General features: G+C 45.2%; 1 protein-coding gene across 1 annotated transcript in view; it reads left to right on the top strand.

The window, feature by feature from the left end:
- The window catches only part of DIS3L2 (DIS3 like 3'-5' exoribonuclease 2), a 349,227-nt gene that overhangs the window by 238,854 nt on the left and 92,106 nt on the right, over nt 1-18,267 (top strand). Inside the window, exon 12 of the mRNA XM_021690362.2 lies at nt 6,116-6,228. Within this exon, the coding sequence (XP_021546037.2) occupies nt 6,116-6,228 (113 nt within the window). The remainder of the gene's footprint in view (nt 1-6,115; nt 6,229-18,267) is intronic.

Genomic DNA, 18,267 nt, shown 5'->3' on the forward strand with positions numbered 1-18,267 from the left:
TGACCTGAGCCGAAGGCAGTCGCTTAACCAACTGAGCCACCCAGGCGCCCTCCTTCAGAGTCCTTTTTACTGTCTTGAGTAATCTTACCATTTATTTGTTTGCTCGTTGTCTTTCTCTCCCCACTAGAACGTACGCCCCGCAAGAGAAGGGATCATGTCAATCTTGTTTACTTGTCCCCAGTAGCCTAGAAAAGTACCTCCCATGTAGTAGGAGCATAATAAGTGTTTGTTGAATGGCTAATTGAATGAATGAAGGTGGTTATCAGGAACATGTTTGGGGGAGGGTGTTGGAGGATTATGAGGTGACTCAAAGCCATTTAGCCTGAAGGAGAGAAGACCCAGGGGGCACATGCTTTCAGAATACTTCAAAGCTGATGCCAACCCAAAAGCAGAGCCCAGCCCTGCTGGAAGAGATCTGCCACTGCACTCATTTCTCTTAGCCACGTTGCTGTCCTCTGAAGAGTTGGGCTTGTTCTGGGCAGCCCCATGGGGTAGAACTGGGCCAAAAAGCAGAAGCCATAGGAAGATGTATTTTGGCTATCTGAGGATGAACTGGACTATGCTGAGAAGTAGTGATTTCTAAGTCACCTGAGGTGTGCAAGCATAGATCGATCTCACTCTGGGAAGACCTGGTGTGGGGAGGACTCTGCACCATTAGACCAGGCAGCGTTTACACCCCCTTTTAGCCCAGAGTGGCAACAAGTCTACCCTGTATGTTAGTTATTTTCTTATTTGTTCAGGAAACATCAGACACTGACTATGTGCTTGGCCCTTTCCCTGCCCTTTGTGCAGATGACAGAGGGTGGGAGATAGATACCTCGTGACCTGCTCTCAGTAAGTAGGTGTTGAGCCCTGGTGAGGGGGGCAGGGCGGGTGGTGGTGCAGGGGAAGTGGAAGATGCTGTGGGAAGACAGAGGATGGTCTAGGTCATCAGGGAAAGCCTGCCAGAGGGAGTGGGCTTTATGCAGTGGTCTGCGGGGCCAGTAGGAGGCGTCAGGAAGAGAAACAGGGTGACAGGGAGGTTTGTATTTTGGAAAGAGCATTATCTTCAGTGTGGAAAATGGGCTTGAGAAATGTCAGGGAGAACAACACAGAGGTTGTTAGATCTTCCTTCAAAGAAACAGTGGTGGCCCTGGCCACAGTGGGGATGGTGGGAAGAGGAGAGACTGGCAGATTTGGGTGATGGGTCGACACAGGCTGAGACAGGCCTAGTTTCTTTTAGGTTCAGGCAGTGATGGTGCCCCTTTTGCTTTAGTGGAGGTGATCCCACTTCCTGGGATGGAGAGCACGGGAAGAGACATGGTTTTGCTGGGAGTAGGGACTTTCAGAGGTGTGCGTGTAAGGTACCTGTGGGACAGTTAAGGGGCATGTCAGTCCGGAGCTCAGAGAAGTCTAGGCTGGTGGCCCAGAATAAGGAGACCAAAGCACAGAGATGCTGCTTGAGCTCCTAGGAGTGGATGAGACAGTCCAGGGAGAGAGTAGGATTGCCAGAGAAGGCAGCTTAGGGCAGAGCTTGGAGGCACGCCAATGTGTAAGGGACAGGAGAGGAAGAGGAGCCTGAGAAGGAGCATTCCCCTGTCACACATGCTCAAGCTGAGGGAAGCGTGTGTCAAGGAGGGAGAGATCAGTAGACCTTGGGTGCCCTGTAAGGTCAGATCAAGTCAGGCCTGAAAAGTTTGGGATTCAGCAACACGAAGGCCATTAGTGACCCAGACAAAAGCAGCTATTTTTTGCTGGTGAGGTACATTTGGCCACATTGTTCCCTGACATTCTGGATTAAAAGCAGTGCCCTTCTGGGTCAAGAAGAGTCCGTCACCGCTGTCTGGTCTTAGCAGTGGGTAAAAGTGAATTCAAGTCACCCGAGTCTGGAAGGCCCTGGTCACACTGCTCACTCCTCGGAGGGGTAGCCTGGGACGTCCCCGCCCACACTAATGGCACAGCCCTTTCAGCTGCTGAGGACAGTCACTCTGTCGCTAGCTGAGGAGGACTGACAGCTGAGGAAGGAAGCTAGAAACCTAGACAGCAGTAGTTGGATCCTAAGGACTCACAGTTAAGTCGACCAGTTGCTGTACAGCCAGGCTGTGCGTGGCAAAGGGGAGCGGCCTTCGAGGGAACCGAGAGAGACGGCAGGGACAGGGATGTGGCTGCGGACAAGGCTGGGAAAGTCACCAGCAGGATTTCTGAATCCCCGGCCACGAATGGCTTCTGTTGCGTCTCCCTAGAGATGGGGAGCGATTTTGAGCTGTGGCCCACTGAGATGAAGAATTGGGTTGTGTCATCTTGTCTTGGAGTGTGTGTGTGTGCGGGGGCGGGGGGGGGGGTAATCAAAGGAGCAAAGACTCTGAATCTGACCTGGTTTTGAATCCAGGGGTGATTACTTCCTTACTAGGCAGGTAACCTTGGACAAGTGACTCGGAACCTCTCTGAGCCTCAGATGATTCATCTGTGAAATTCAGTTTATGTGCCTGTGTCAAAATTAGATGAATGTATGTGGAGCCCTGGCACGAAGAAGACATGGAATAAACAGCCACTACTGCTTACTCCTTATCATGTTTATGACCACCGTGGCCAGCATTGTGTTCGTGTCGCTGTTACTCATTACAGGGCACTTTCACATGTTCTCGCTGAAGTGACAAGAGCTCTTCAGAAGTGGCTTCAAGTCGTGAGCTCCCCACCCTCAAGGATGTGTCAGGGGCCACCTGGCAGGGACACTGTTAGAAAGTGGCTGAACTGGCTGGGAGGCTGGCTTACACAAGGTGGTTTTTAAGCCGCTGCTTTTGGTTCTATTTGTGTTTTAATTGGATGAAGCAGCCTGATGTCCTCTCAGGTTCATTCCAAGGAGCATTTGTATTCATTTAAGTTCATGGGCACTGAGCAAAGGCAAGCCAGACATGGCTGGCCTTGGGGACTCTGCCTCCCTCTGCCTCCCCAGCTCTTCAGAACTTTCAGGGCTTACCTTAGCCCCGGTTGATGAAACCTTTTTCATGTAAAAAAAAATTTTTTTAAAGAATCCTTTTTTATGGAAGACAGTATTTTTTTTTAAATATCACATTGATCCTAAATGTCTTGGCAGCAGATACTACAGAACATTTGGATTTTTATTTTCTCTCTCATAGAATAAAACCTTCAGTGCCACTACCTCAAGAGTTCTGCAAGTTCATATTATGTAAATACATGTAATAAAATATTTACTTAGGGTTTCCACAAAAGAAGGTCCAAAGGAGAGAATAAGAGAGCTTCTCTTTGCTGGTCTTAGAGGCTCTGCTGGGAATTCTGAGTGAAATTTAAGCCTCTGAAATATGTTTTGATTGGCCTCCTTCATGTTTTATCTCCTGTAATGAACTCTTTGTCAGTTTGTCAATTTTGACTAAGGACAGAAAGTTCATGTGTAGTAATAACACACAGACCGAAATTAAAATTATGGTTTATATCATGATGTAATAATCCTCTCTTTTCCTTTAGTCAATATTTACCTGTTAGGCTAATATATTATAATTTTAACTTCAAAAGAAGACACTTTATTTTACCTTCCCCAAGTGTTGGTTTTAGATACTTGTAATATCAAAATTGGAAGTTGAGCCGTCTGAGACTCTTGGCCACATCGTCTTAGGGTTGAGTTCCTCGATCATCGCAGGGCAGGTGTCCCTGCTCCCAGTGACCCAACAACTGTGAACTCTGAGCCACAGTGGTTTCTCTCTGCTTTCCAGAAGGCCCCTCTCCTCTGTGGGAAGTGGGTCTATTATATTATCCCACACCCTCCAAGATCTCTTAGACAGTCTTCGGTTTTCCCCAATGTATTAATGTTACAGGACTAGGCAGAAAAGCCCACTGAATGCCCCGTAGGAGGGTAGTCCCTGTAGATGAGGAATGGGGAATCTTAAATTCTGTTCTGTCCCTGAACCCCTTATTTTAACCACCCCATGCTTAAAGAATTTTCCATTTAGAAAAAAACTGAGAGAAGAAGGGTCCCCCAAAGAAGAAGGAATAGGGGGATAATAAATGGCTACAAAATTTGCAGATAAAATGTGTGATACTTTAGGACTGACTGTGTAGGCAGCCAGAAGCAAGTAGTGATGTGCTCTGCAGAAGCTCTTCTGAGTCAACTTGGGTGTCAGTCAGGATTCTTCCTGTGAGTCATAACTGAAAAGGAACTGATTGATTCATGAACTGCCAAGTCCATAGGTAGACTAGTTTCAAGTTCATCTGGATCCTGGAGTTCAAACAAGGCCATCATGATTCTCCCTTTATTTCCTAGACCTATTAATCTCTATATTGGCATGATTGTTTGGCAAAGATGTTTCCTTGGCAGCTCCTGACTTATGCCGGTCCTTACTGTCCAGGGTCCCAGCAGAGAGATCCTCTTTCCTGAAGTTACTATGAATAAGGATGGGGTATAGTGGAATTACATCAAGCATATATTTAAAGATTTTATTTATTTATTTTAAAGAGAGGCGTGCGTGCGAGTGGGGGTAGGAGTAGAGGGTGGGGAGGCAGAGGGAGAGGGAGAGAGGATCTAAAGCATTCTCCCCGCTCAGAGTGGAGCCCGACGTGGGGCTCCATCTCACGACGAGATCATGACCCAAGCTGAAACCAAGAGTTGGATGCTCAATTGACTGAGCCATCCAGGCACCCCGAGCATATATTTAAATTTGAGCAAATTCACCTTTATGTTGATATCATCAGTGTACCTCTGTCTGCCCATGATGCGCTCATCATACTGTACCCCTACTTTACATATGTCCTCTTTTTTGTATTCCGTCCGCTCTGTCCATTCTCATATACGTATGTAAGTGTGTTTGTGTATAATCATATATGCTCTATTTGAGAGCTGGTTTATGGGATGTTCAAGAGTAAATCTTAAATTTATAACCTAACCACCCCCTCAACCCCACTTTAAGTGTAGTTCCACCAGCCTACGTCACGTGCCCATCTCTTTGGCAGAACTGGTAGGCAGGCCCACTCCACCAGAAAGGGACAGGGCAATTCTGTGAGGGGAAAAAAGTAGGTCTTTTACCAGAAAGGAAAAGACAGTAGGCAAACAAACCAATTATTAATTCATTCACTCAACAGGTATTTGTTGAGTGCCTACTATTTGTCTGGCATTCTTCTAGGTACTGGGCCTAGACCGGTAAACTTTACACAAAGGTTCTGCCTTCCTGGAGCTTACATTGTAGGGAGAGAGGCAGACAGTAAATATGTAAGCCAATAAAAATACACTGTGATCTCTGGCAGAGATGAGTGCTCTGAAGAAAAGACCATGGTAATCATCTTCACTTATGGATTAGGTGCTTTGACAGTGCAGGTAGAAGAAACAGAGGGCAGAGAATCTCCTCTTGTTCCCAGATTCTCTTTGAATTGATCCTTATAAGGTAAGAAGGATTTTGATAGGCAGGTCCTGTTGAGATGATCCCAAACATAAGAAAAAACCATGAGCCAAGCAGACATGTCAGTGGGATGAGGTAAGGTATGTTCTGGGAGTGGAAAGAGGTTTCCCATGATGGCTGCATGCAGACATGTGGAGGGGGGAGCTGGAAGGCTGGCAAGGCAAGTTGGGGTGAAACCAAGCGAGGACGTGGCTTACAGGTTAAGGAGTGGCATCACCAGGTCCATGGCTGAGAAAATTCCAGGCCACAGTGTGCAGGGCTAAGTAAGAAGGCAGAATCAAGGTAGGAAGGCCAGGTACAGGGCTCGACATAAAGGCTGTGCTCGGAATGGACGGGAAGAGCAAAGACTTCAGAGGCAGAGTCCACAGGAATCGGGGACTCCCTCATTTCTAGTGCCCCAAAAGGGCTCATTCACCATCCAAAATGAGACTGCTTTGGCAAGTCTGCTGATGTTTACAAACACAAGAGGCCTTTAGAAACAGGAAACATCTTGCAAAGATGGTTAATGTTGTTTCTTGAGGATAAAAATCTCACCATCTGCTAGTATATAGTGAGGAAAGTAACCACGCAAATCACCGGGGGCAAATGGAATCCCCAGCAAGACTGGAAACGGTGACCCGCACCTCAAGTCCCGGGGCCTCCGAGAGTGCCATGCAGTCTCGGGAGGGATTCCTGGGAGGGATGGCCTTGCCTTCTGCACCACACTGATTAGCCTCCTTCTGCATCTACAGGCAACTTTGAAGTGGGGGTTCACATTGCGGATGTCAGCTATTTTGTTCCCGAGGGATCCCCCCTGGATAAAGTGGCTGCTGAGAGAGCTACAAGCGTCTACTTAGTTCAGAAGGTAAGTATCAGTCTCCAGTTTCTTGGATTGAAGGACATCCTATTTGGTCTCCTTCCTTTGCTTGTCTCTTTTTTTACCAAAAAAAGAAAAAAAAAAGTCATGAGAAACAGCAATCTTGTCTGAACATCTTTTCTCACATCCAATGAGATCTTAAAAAAAATGGTTTTGTCTCCCTACAATGTAAGCTCCAGCAAGTGTTTCCCCTCGGTGGTTGCATGTTTTCCTTATATATTCAAGAGGAACCATACCATGGCAAGACACAGGGACCCGTCTCAGGTTTCAGACTGGCCCTGCCACCTGAGTAACTCAAACAGGTGCTCATGTTCAGAAGGAAATGAGGGAAAGTAACTGCTTTCAAGCTGTTGTTCCAAAGCAGGGCTCAGCAAACTCGGCCCACACCAGCCACAGTTTTTATAAAGTGTTTTTGCAACGCAGCCACATGCTGTAATGTGGCATTTTAATGTCTATGGCATTGTCACAGTATGACAGAATGGAATGAAATGCTTTTGAGAAAAAGCTTCGACCCCTGTTCAAATCTGCTCCTGCCTTGCCCTCTACAAGATAACCTGGAATCTCAGAGATGGAAAAGGATTTCACCAGAGAAGATCTATAGATGACAAATACACATGTGAAAAGATGCTCCACATCATACGTTATCAGGGAAGTGTAAATTAAAATAACAGCATGTCCCACCCAAAAAAACAGGGAACTCTTGGGTACCCATCAACTGCAGCTCGAACAAGTAAGTCGCGTGGGTTCACACCATAGGACTAGAGAGCCCAAGTGGTGGGGGGGACTGCCCGTGATTCTTCATCTGGGTCCTGATTACATGAGCTTTCACTTAGTGAAAAGGTACAGACTTTCCCTTTATGACTCATGCACTTGTGTGTGTGTGTATTATACTTAAATAAAACTGTTTTCAGGCGCCTGGGTGGCTCAGTGGTTAAGCAACTGCCTTCGGCTCAGGTCATGATCCTGGGGTCCTGGGATCGAGCCCCGCATCGGGCTCCCTGCTCGGCGGGAAGCCTGCTTCTCCCTCTCCCGCTCCCCCTGCTTGTGTTCCCTCTCTCGCTGTGTCTCTCTCTGTCAAACAAATAAAATCTTTAAAAAAAAAAAAATGTTTTCATTTTGAAGCTTTTTGGGCGATGACTTTCGCTCCACTCTGGCTCCTTTTAGTGTAGGTACCCGGCCTACGCAGACAAAGGAACAACTCAAAAGCCAGGCCCCTCACTCACAGCTTAGCTCTCCTGAGAACAGGGCTCTGATATTTGTACATTGTTTACACTTAATATAACCTCAGGTTAAAGATACCCCGTCCATACCTCCTGCCCCAAAAATGGAGTTGGCCAGCTCTGGCCTTTGCCTGGCCCAAGGCCTCTGAGGGAAGGGAGATCAGACTCCAAAATCCCTTATATCTACAAAACTATGATGTTATGAGGGAAAGAGAAACAAAAGTGACAATCTCTTAGACTTTCAAGACCACAGAAAGTGAATACATGTGAACTGTTCTCCCCATGTAGAAAAGTTTAACTCTGTTCTTCAGATTCAAATATTTAAGAATTCTAGACACAGTTAGAGGTTCTTCTAAGCAGGTGGTTTTCTCTTACCTAGCTGTTGCATTCTCCTTTTATAACCAGGAATTACATTTCAAAATCAGAAAATGGAAAAATAAAATCGGGTTAAAAAACGAAGCACATTTCCTTTCCTCTTCTCTTCTCTTTGTTTTTGTGATTGTCGCAGTTCTAGAATTTCTCCTCAGGACTGCAGAGTTGGGGCTCTGCTGCTGAGCTCTGAAAAGTGCGGAGCTGGATGGAGGAGGGGCCCGTGTGCCCCCGAGTGGCTGTGGGCCCCTTCTGCCCGCCTTGGCCCCCAGCTTGGCTGGAGCGAGTGACGCCAGCCCACAACCTTGGACAGCAGCAGCCATGCATTCTGGTTCCTTTGAACCACGGCTCTGACCTTTCTTGCCACTCATTTTTGTTTCTTAAAGGACTGTGGCCAGGAACTTTGCTGTTTTCACTTTACTTTGCCTATAAAGGTCTTCTTAAAAGCTGGATGAGCTGCTTACCTCTTCCTCCAGATTCTCTGCTTTCTCATTTGGCAGAATCATTTCTCCCAACTTTATCAGATGGGGGAAGGCGTGTGTGCGTTGGGGGTGGGGGGCCAGGTGGTTTCCCACCTAGAGGGACTGTGGCACCCATTTCTTTTCATTCAGTGCTACTGGCTTATACGTAGCTGATACCAGAATTACAGTCAAAGCTTGATTTGGGGAATTATCCCATAGATCAGGACTATACAATAATATACAAATTTGGACCCGATGTTGGGTCAAATTCCGTTTTACTGTCTTTAAAATGAAATTCTTTTTGTTGGGATTTTACTCACAGTAATAAGTATTTGGCTATTCTCATTAACAATAGAGTATACTCAGGAGGAAAGATAAATTGAAATATTATCCATTTAAGTCCCATGAAAAGGACACACTTTTTCTTTTTGACAAAAATTAGGCATCTGTTCATTTAACTGACTGAGGCACCCAGGTGCACCTAGGCATATCTGTTCATTAAGGGGACAAGTGTCTACCTGAGTTGAGGCCTGTCCTTCTCAGAGGGATGTGACATCTACCCAGTAAATGTCTCCTGTCTTCCCTGAGAGGGAAATACGATGAAATTATAAAATGTAAGGTAATTTTTAAAAAATAAGTGAATTAAGTTTTAAAAGTAAAAGAAACCCTGAACCGTTGAAATCTAAAGCTAAATTGTCTGCCTGTTGGCCCCAGCACCCATGTTATTTTAGGTGTGAAACAGCTCAAGTGAAGTTCACCCATAAATCTCTACGATATTTTATTGGTACTGCTTTATAATAGAGATCAAAGATTGGGATTGGAAGCCTGTCTTAACGTGGAGTCCAAAGAGTTTTAAGATGTTCCTTTCTGACCCCAGCAGGTTGTCAGAGTGTTGATGTTTTGTTAATGTCCGACTGTGTAGCAAGGAGTTGATCAAATTCGGAATTCATGGAAGTGTTGATATGAAAAAGAAAACTCTTTAAACAGAGATATTGGCTGGCAAATGAATTATCTGTTTCCTTTTAAGTTGTTTCAGTGTGCGAGTGGAGGGCTAGCTGTACCTTATTGTTAAAACCTTGAAGTCCTCAGGGAAAAGGAGAAAAACTCCCTAAGTTCTCAGGCTCCGACAGCCAATGAGCTCTGAGGGTGTGAGGGAGTTTGTGAGCCAGTGAAGGCCTGGGCTGAAAGGGGCAGAGGAGGCCCCTGCTGCAGCTCCGGGCAGGGTCGCTGACATCTGGCTCCCCTGAGCTTTGGAAACCCCCACCCCCCACCCCCCGTTGCTGCTAGTCCCTCCTGATCCTCTTTGCACGGATGATTGATTCTTCCCCTCTGTGGCCCTTTCCGTTGGTCACAGGGCTGTCCTGGCTAACCCGTTGCTGAACTTGGCCAGCCTGCGCGCTGTGGCTTTAGCAGATGTTTCTGCTCTCTGAGGCTAATATAAGATTTTATAGTCCTGTTGGTACCCCCACCCAGCTGCCTTGGGCAGTGGCGTATTTACCTAAATGATCAGTTTCTCTCAACTCTCCCAAGCCCTAGTCCAGAATGCTTAGAAAGTCGGTGTCCTGTCACCATGTCCCTTTTTTCCATGACGAGCTTTTAAGCCGTGCCCTGACCCAACTTTGATGCTGGCCTGAAACATGCTTTAGGAGATGAAGCTCCCTTTAAGCCCCTTTCCTTTCCTCTCCTGCTGCCTGAAGGGCTGTCCGTCTTCATCCAGTTCCTATTTGTTGAGGACCAGCTGTGTGCCAGGTGGCAGGTGTGTAAAGATGAGAGAGATGCTGATCTTGCCCCGGGGAAGTCAGAGGAGGTGGGCACGTAACAAACACAGTACACGGGGCCACCTGCAGTTATAGAAGTACTCCCAAGGTGAGGGAGTATTCAGGAGGAGAGAGAAGTTGTAGCTGCCTGGGTTGGCGGTAAGAGAGGAGCTTCCACAAGAGCCAAGATGGCTTCACAAAGCAATGGATTTTTGAGCAGTGTTTCAAATTTTGAGTCGAAAATTTCTAGGTAGACACGTGAGTGGAGAGGGCATTCCAGGCAGTGGCTCAAAAAAGCATGGAACATTCAAGGAATGGTTTATAGTTTGGAATGGCTGGGGTATAAAGTGCAGGAGGAGCCAAAAGATGAAGTTACAAAGAGAGGCCTAGAGTGGCAAGCTAAGGAGCATGGACTTCATCTTCAGGACAAGTAGGGAAGGGACATGGTCTCCTTTGTCTCAAGTAGAAAATCACCTTAGCAATCATGTGGTGGAAGAATAGTGAGGCCAGAGGGAGGAAAATTGTTATCAGTACCAGGGCCCTTTCCCTCAACCCTGGCCCCTTGAGGCTTTGAATAACCACCCCAAAATACACAGGGATTTTTTCTCACAGAATTTTAGGAGAGTTTATCAACATGCTGGTGTCCAGCTGGACCCCAGGAGAACTAGCGCCATTGATGTCTTCAGCCTGGTGCTAAAATGGACATTCTGAGCAAGAAGCCCCCAGCTGCATCCCCTCCCTGTCTAGCAATGCATATCACACAACAAAGAGTCCGACTAGGCAAATAGGGCAAGTTGGCTTCCCCCTGTTGTCTTTGCTTTCTCCTTGGAGATAGGGTCTGGAGGCCCTCTGCCAGCTTCTCATTGAGAGCTCTTGGCCACTGTTGACCTTTGGCCACAGATCATGGAGGGTCCAGGCTTTACTGGAGACCTCTCCACTCCATTGAAGGTGTTTGGACCCTCCCACATTAGCAGCACAAGCAAAGAAATCACCTTGGGAATTCAGTTCATCAGCTATTGGAAAGATAAAGGCCATGTGTCCTACTGTAAATGGGATTGCAAATTATCATTGGGTGGAAAAGAGTAAGAAGATGCAGAAGGCTGGAGAATAATAAGGAAATCTGACCCAGAAAAATTTCTACTCCAGAACTCTGCTGCTGGTTTAGGAGACTATTAGAATATAACCCAAGAGAGATGAGTATGTCCATACTTGAAGATGGAGACGAGAGAAGACTCATTTGAGAGAGATTTAGTTGTAAAACCTACAGAACCTGGGAACTGATTGGATATAGCAGAGGGAGGAGAGTGGAGAAATCACAAAATAACACCCAGTTGTGTTCTGTGGGAGGGGTGTGTGTCTGTGGGAGGGGTGTGTGTATGTGTGTGTGGTTTGTTGTTGTTTGCTTGCTTGTTGAACTGGTAACAGGGTGCTGCTCTTAACAGAGATAAGAAATATGTCATAGCATGCAAAAAAAAAAAAAGAAAGAAAAGAAATATGTCATAGCAACAGGTGCAGGGAAAAAAATGCTGAACTTTGTGTTCTTCATGCAAAGTTGGAAGTATGCGTGGGACATCCAAATCAAGATGTCCGGAGGGCAGAGTAATAAAGGGATCTGGAGTTACAAGGAGAGGCAGAGCTGGAAATGAGTGTGGATGGCACTCGTGGATCAGTGGGAGTGCAACCCCAGGAGTGACGGAGGCCCCGGGGAGCATGTGCAGGGAGAAGAAAGGGGAGCAGGTGGCAGAGGGTGAGAGCACTAACGTTTAAGGAGCCAGCCGAGGAAAGGGTCCAGTAAGGACCAATGCAGTGGGAGTCTGAGAGTGTCCGTCTGTGTTTCAAAAAATACATGTACCCATAACATGTAATGTTTTACCTGACGTATGGTCATTTATGAGCGCACAGAAACAAGACAAAGGTTCTGTACCAACATGTTAACATTGTTTCTTCTAAGGCATGGGGCCTCACAATTTTTACATTCTCATGTTTTGGTTTGTTATCACCTAAAATTTCTACCACAAACATGTAATTTTTGTAATTTAAAAAGGTCATATTGAGGGGCACCCAGCTGGCTCAGTTGGTAGAGCGTGCAACTCTTGATCTCAGGGTCATAAGTTTGAGCCCCATGTTGGATGTAGAGATATCTTTAAAAAATAAATTAATAAAAATTAAAATGTCATATTGAATTGAGAAGTGAAAGGAAAGTGTGAATGAAAATAGGAAGCACGAACTATTTTGAGAACCTTAGTGACGTGAAGGGGGACCCCCGGAGTGGGAGAGGGGAGTGTTGTTTCTGGTTCCTAAGAATGGGAGACTGACCCTATGGTCTCCGGGAAAGACAGTGCAGAAGAACATGCAGCTACTCTAGAAGAGCTTTGGCGGGGAGGGGATGGATCAAAGCTCAGACAGGAGGCCAGGCTTTGCACAGGGAGGACACTTGAGCTCTCAGGGGGACTGAGGTGGGGTGTTGGGAGAAAGGGGCTTGAGGAAGGGGCTGGAAGGATGCTTGGGAGGGGTTGAGTCCGATGGTCTCTATTTTCTCTGTGAAGATGAGTTGAGGTTATCTGCTGAGAGCTGGGGGAAGGCAGCTGGGTAGGAGGTTTGAGGAGTTAAGAGATTCTTGGGGGGTGCCTGGGTGGCTCAGTCGTTAAGCGTCTGCCTTCGGCTCAGGTCATGATCCCCGGGGTCCTGGGATCGAGCCCCGCATCGGGCTCCCTGCTCCTCGGGAGGCCTGCTTCTCCCTCTCCCACTTCCCCCTGCTCGTGTTCCCTCTCTCGCTGTGTCTCTCTCTGTCAGGTAAATAAATATAATCTTTAAAAAAAAAGAGAGAGAGTCTTGGAATGGAGTCGAAGGGCCTGGAGGAAAGAACCAGCCCCAGACAAGGGGAAGGACTGCCAGCCTCCACTGACGTAGGAGCTGAGCCTGGCTTAGTGACCTGATCTGGTGACCGGCTGTCACTGCTCAGCTATGAATTACAAACACAGGAAAGGCACATCATGAGACGGACCATGGGGCTCTAGAGTTGGGACAGTGAAAGTAGGGGACTTCGAGAACTTTGAGGGACTTATCCACCGACTCTATACCTTGGAGTGAAGCTAATGAGGGCAACCATCCAGGGGTCAGGGGATGCATAAGTGGTCACACACGACGCTAATGACAGCCAGCAGTTTCTCAGCCCCGGACAGACCTGTCTTCTCTTTCCCACTTGTTGGTTGTGTTCCGCGCTCATCACCCCTGCCTCCAAGTCTCCCCGGGGTGCTGGGGCAGATGTCCCGTAGCTGCCGAGCGTGTGTGAGCCACATGCTATGTCCAGGTGGGGCTCCCCTGGAAGTCACAGCCCTCCTCCGTGGGGCTCCCTGCCATGCTGCGGACTTGACACACGTGCTACGGGACACGGAGGGACACGGAGCACTTTCCCAGGGAGCCCGGCAGAAAGCAGGCCCGACTGATGAGAGCGGTGACGTGCCACACCATTGATGTGATGGGTTAACATCTTCGTTCCTTCACCTTTGAAAGAGAAATAACCGTCTGTTGATAAAACTGTATGGACATAAAGACTGTTTTCTCTGAATACCATCTGACTTCTGCCCCAAGATCTGGTGAAAGTTTATTCAAAGGAATACCCTTTAAAAATTAAAGATAATTATACTAGTTGAAAATGTCTTAATGTTTAGCTTCTTCATGAGCACTTAGGTTCTTGGACATCTGGATATTAAACTATCCTCTGTATGATACAAGGTACCAAGCAGTGTTTATAACCTGGGCAGCCACTGAGTGTGCCCGTAGTTCTTAGGAGAGAATAGTCAAAACACTTTATCTTATACTTAAAATACTAGTTGCTTGTGAAATTCTTATGTACAGATGTTTAAATAGAAGCCCACCATGTATTTCATAAAATGTTTTATGTGATGCAATAAATAACAAACACAGAAAGAGAAAGTGATTCATTTCCTGGGCAGAAGTCAGTCATTTGCAGACAGAGTGCCTGCCCTGTATCAGGTGCTAGGTGGAGAGACAGGAACAAGAGCTTGTCCTCATTCTTGAGGATTCTATGGTGTAGTGGAGGGGAGAGGCACATAAAGAAGTGATTCGGGGGTGTTAAGAGCCATAGAAGTGTCACGAAAGAGCTGGGAGGATGGAGTAAATGACTGTTTAGGACTGCCTCAAATCCTTTTTGAAAGAACAAAGGTGGGTGGGGAAAGTATTCAGAACACAGTACATCCTCCCCTGGGGGGATCTGGAGAAGCCTTTGAGGGATGATGAAGAGCCGAATCTTCAAGGATGTGCAGAAGTTGGCCAGATGCAAAACATCCAGAAAGATGTCCCAGAGAGAGAGAGAACTATCTTGGCAAGAGCTAGAGCAGTTACAGGCCTGGCAGGCGAAGGGTGTGCCATGAGCAGCCCAGCTGAAGGGGAAGGCCAAGCCAGGTGACGCAAGGACCTGGGAGACCTGGGGACGGCCAGCAAGCTGACTTGTATTGAGCATCTTCAGTGTTGTTTTGCCAGTAAGAAAACTAGGCTCAGAATTACACTAGCTTGCCCAAATTGTACAGGAAGTGATGGGCCCAGGATTAGACCTCAAGTCCGTCTGGCTTCAGATCCTTTGCTCTTTTTCTTGCATCATGCTGCTGATGCGTATGGACTTCACTCTATTGGTTGCTGGTCTTTAGACCTTTTTTTAATGGTAAAGGCCTTTTGGCAAATAAAATCTTAAGCCCAAACTCTAATATATAAGAACAGATCAGGTTATATTTCATTAGCTTAAATTTCTTTCATATTTAAAATGCGTAACTTATGAGATCAATTCATGAAAGCAGTGGTTTTCTTTTTAATAAGCTCTTTCTTTTTGGAATCATTTTAAATTTAACAGAAAAGTTGCAAACACAGTACAAAGAGGTCCCACATACCCTACACCCAGTTCCCTCAGTGTTAACATCTTACAGTACCCTAGGACATTTGTCCTAACCAAGAAGCTGATATTAGAACATTACTCTTAACTACAATCCCTACCTTATTTGGATTTCACCTGCTTTTCCACTAATGTCTTCTTTCAGGGTCCATTCCAGGATAGCACATTGCATTCAGTTGCAATGACTTTCTTTTGCCAAACACTAAAACAGGAAGCCAGGAATTGCATTACATTCTCCTACACTCAGCTTTGTGATTCACAATGAGATAGTTCCTTGAACACTTTGAAGAAACTCTAGCTATATGTAAAGAGGTATGAAGTCCTGGACTACAAGCATGCAGGGTGAGTAGCCTACTACCAAAATACAATTGGTATAATTACCAGATAATGCAGCCCAGAGAAGAAGCCAAGAATGCACGCCCCACAAATTTGATTTAGTCTCTTAGCTTGGGCTGTCATACAGTATGCTAGAGACTGGGCAGCTTAAACAACAGACATTTCTTTTTTCACAGTTCTAGAGGATAGAGGTCCTAGATGAAGGTCCCAGCCAGTTTAGTTCCCAGTGAGGACTCTCTTCCTGGCTGGTAGATGGCCGAGTCCTCACATGGCCTTTTTTCTTTGTCTGTGCAGGGCGGGGAGAGGGGAGTTACTCTCTCTGTCGGATCAGCACCCCACCCTTAGGACTTCATTTAGCCTTAATTACCTCCTAGAGACCCTACCTCCAATGCAGTGACATTGAGGGTTAGGGGTCCCCCAAAGGAATTTGGGGGGAGGGGAGACAATTCAATCCGTAGCACAATCCAAAAGCTGAAATGATAGGAAATATTTACAATTCAGTTACGAGACAGTATGGTATGGAGACTTTCTCCATTTTGCACCATACGTTTACACAAGTGACGATGTGTTATTTGGTAAAACGCTTGATACTTGCAAGACAGTGTTAAATATAGAGATCATATTTTAACACTCATTAAATAAGTTGAAGAAAATGTAGTGTCATCTGAACAGATGGTGCAAAAGCAATGGTAAGAAAAATTTCAAAAGTGATTGTGTTATAAAAGCTGTTAGCAAAAGTTTTCAGATGGTCATTGAATTTTACATAGGCGTTAAAAAGAAATCTTGCATCCTTCAGAATAATGCCAAGTAATGCCATACAGTTATAAATTATTTGTTACTGGTGTGGGCTGTGAGTTCTAGAATTTACTTTTCCATATGAAATGTTATTTACTGTATTGAAACAGGGTACAGGTCCCTTCACACAGAGTAAGAAACCACTAGGACTTATTTTGCTTTTGCTGATAAATAGACTTAACTGGATAACTTTACCTCAGCTAGTACAGAGTTATCTCTCTTGCCTACTCCCTCTCAGCTACTTAAGGCAGGGTTAAGTGTTAGCTGAGTTACCTGTACTTGATACTGTGAATCGAGGAGTCCACAGCCAGTGTGTTGAATAAAGGGCTATTACTGTGGCTGTTTTTAGTTTGGGAGCAGAGTGAATGATAATGCTGTTAATCAAGAAAAGTGCAGAAGAAGGAATAGATTTAAAGGGAGGAGTGTGTCTGAGGTATCTTCAGGACAGCCAGGTAGAGATACGGTCTTCATCTTGGGAACTTTAGAGAAAACAGGTAGCATTCTGGGATAGCTTTGAAGTCATCATTTGAAAGTAAGTTGAAGAGAAGTTTTTTTTTTTTAGTGAAAGAAGGTAAACCAGTGGATCAGTTTATTATAGACTAGAAAGATCAATAAAGGGAAGAAATAATTTAGGTTTAAAGAACTGCAGTATGAGTGACTAGTTGGCCACAGTGTTCCTCTAGGAAACATGTGATATTTTATTGGAGTATCCTGTTAATGTTCCAACAAGCAATTTGGTCAGTTGTGATATTTTCAATCACTAAAGTGTTAATTCTGCAATTTTACTGTAATAAAACCCCATCATGAGTTTATACTCAGCAGTGGGGTTCTTTTATCTATCCCAACTTTATTGGCAAATCATTGACAAATATAGTTGTATGTATTGCAGGTGTGCAATGTGATGATTTGAGACACATGTACATTGTGAAATGATTGCCAACATGAAGATAGTGAACACATCCATCACCTCACACAGCTCTTTTGTGTGTGTGTGGTGAAATGCTTAAGATTTACTGTCAGCAAATTTCAGGTGTACAACACCCTATTATTAACTGTAGTCACCATGCTGTACCTTAGATCCTCAGGACTGATTCATCTTATAACTGAAAGTATGTGCCATTTGACCTACATCTCCCCATTTTTCCTCCCCCCTGGCCACTGCCATGTAAGTGATACTGTACAGTATTTGAGTTCCTCTGTTTGGCTTATTTCCCTTTGTAGGATGCTCTCCCACATTCATCTGTGTTGTCACAAATGGCAGGATGTCCTTCTTCTTTATGGATAATAATATTCCATAGTATATGTGTATATACACATTTTTTTTATCCATTCATCTGTCAACAAACGTGTAGGTTGTTTCCATGTCTTGCTATGATGAGTAATGCTGCAGTGAACATGAGAGCACAGATATCCCTTCAAAGTACTGATTCCCTTTCCTTGGGATATATACCCAGAAGTGGGATTGCTGGATGAAATGGTAATTCCATTTTTAATTTTTTGAGGGACCTCTATACTATTTTCCATTATGGCTACACCAATTTACGGTCCCCGCAACATTGTACAAGTGTTCTCTCTTCTCCACATCGTCACCAACATTTTTTATTTCTTGTCTTTTTGGTAATAACCATTCTAACAGATCTGAGATGATTTAGAAACTAAGAAAGCAATCCCAGTTATACTAGCACCAAAAACAATAAAATACTTAGGAATACATTTAATCAAGGGGTGAAAGACCTGTACACTGAAAACTATAAGACATCAATGAAAGAAATTGACAAAGGCACAAATAAGTGTAAAGATAGACACCCTGTGTTCTTGGATTGCAAGAATTAATATTGTTAAAATGCCCATACTACCCCAAGTTATCTACAGAGTCAGTGTAATCTCTATCAAAATTCCAATAGCATTTTTCACAAAAACAGAAAAATCTATCCTAAAATTCATATATGGAACCACAAAAGCTAGCCCTGACCAGCTAAAGCTATCTTGAGATAGAAGACAAAACTGGAGGCACCACACTTTTGATTTCAAACTATGTTACAAAGCTATAATAATCAAAGCAGTATGGTACCAACATAAAAACAGACACACAAACCAATAGAACAGAATAGACAGCTCGAAATAACCCTGTGTGTATATGGCCAACTAATCTTTGACGGTCCCTAGGGAAAGGACGGTCTCTC

Source organism: Neomonachus schauinslandi, chromosome 3 (assembly GCF_002201575.2).
Source record: "Neomonachus schauinslandi chromosome 3, ASM220157v2, whole genome shotgun sequence".
Lineage (NCBI taxonomy): Eukaryota > Metazoa > Chordata > Mammalia > Carnivora > Phocidae > Neomonachus > Neomonachus schauinslandi.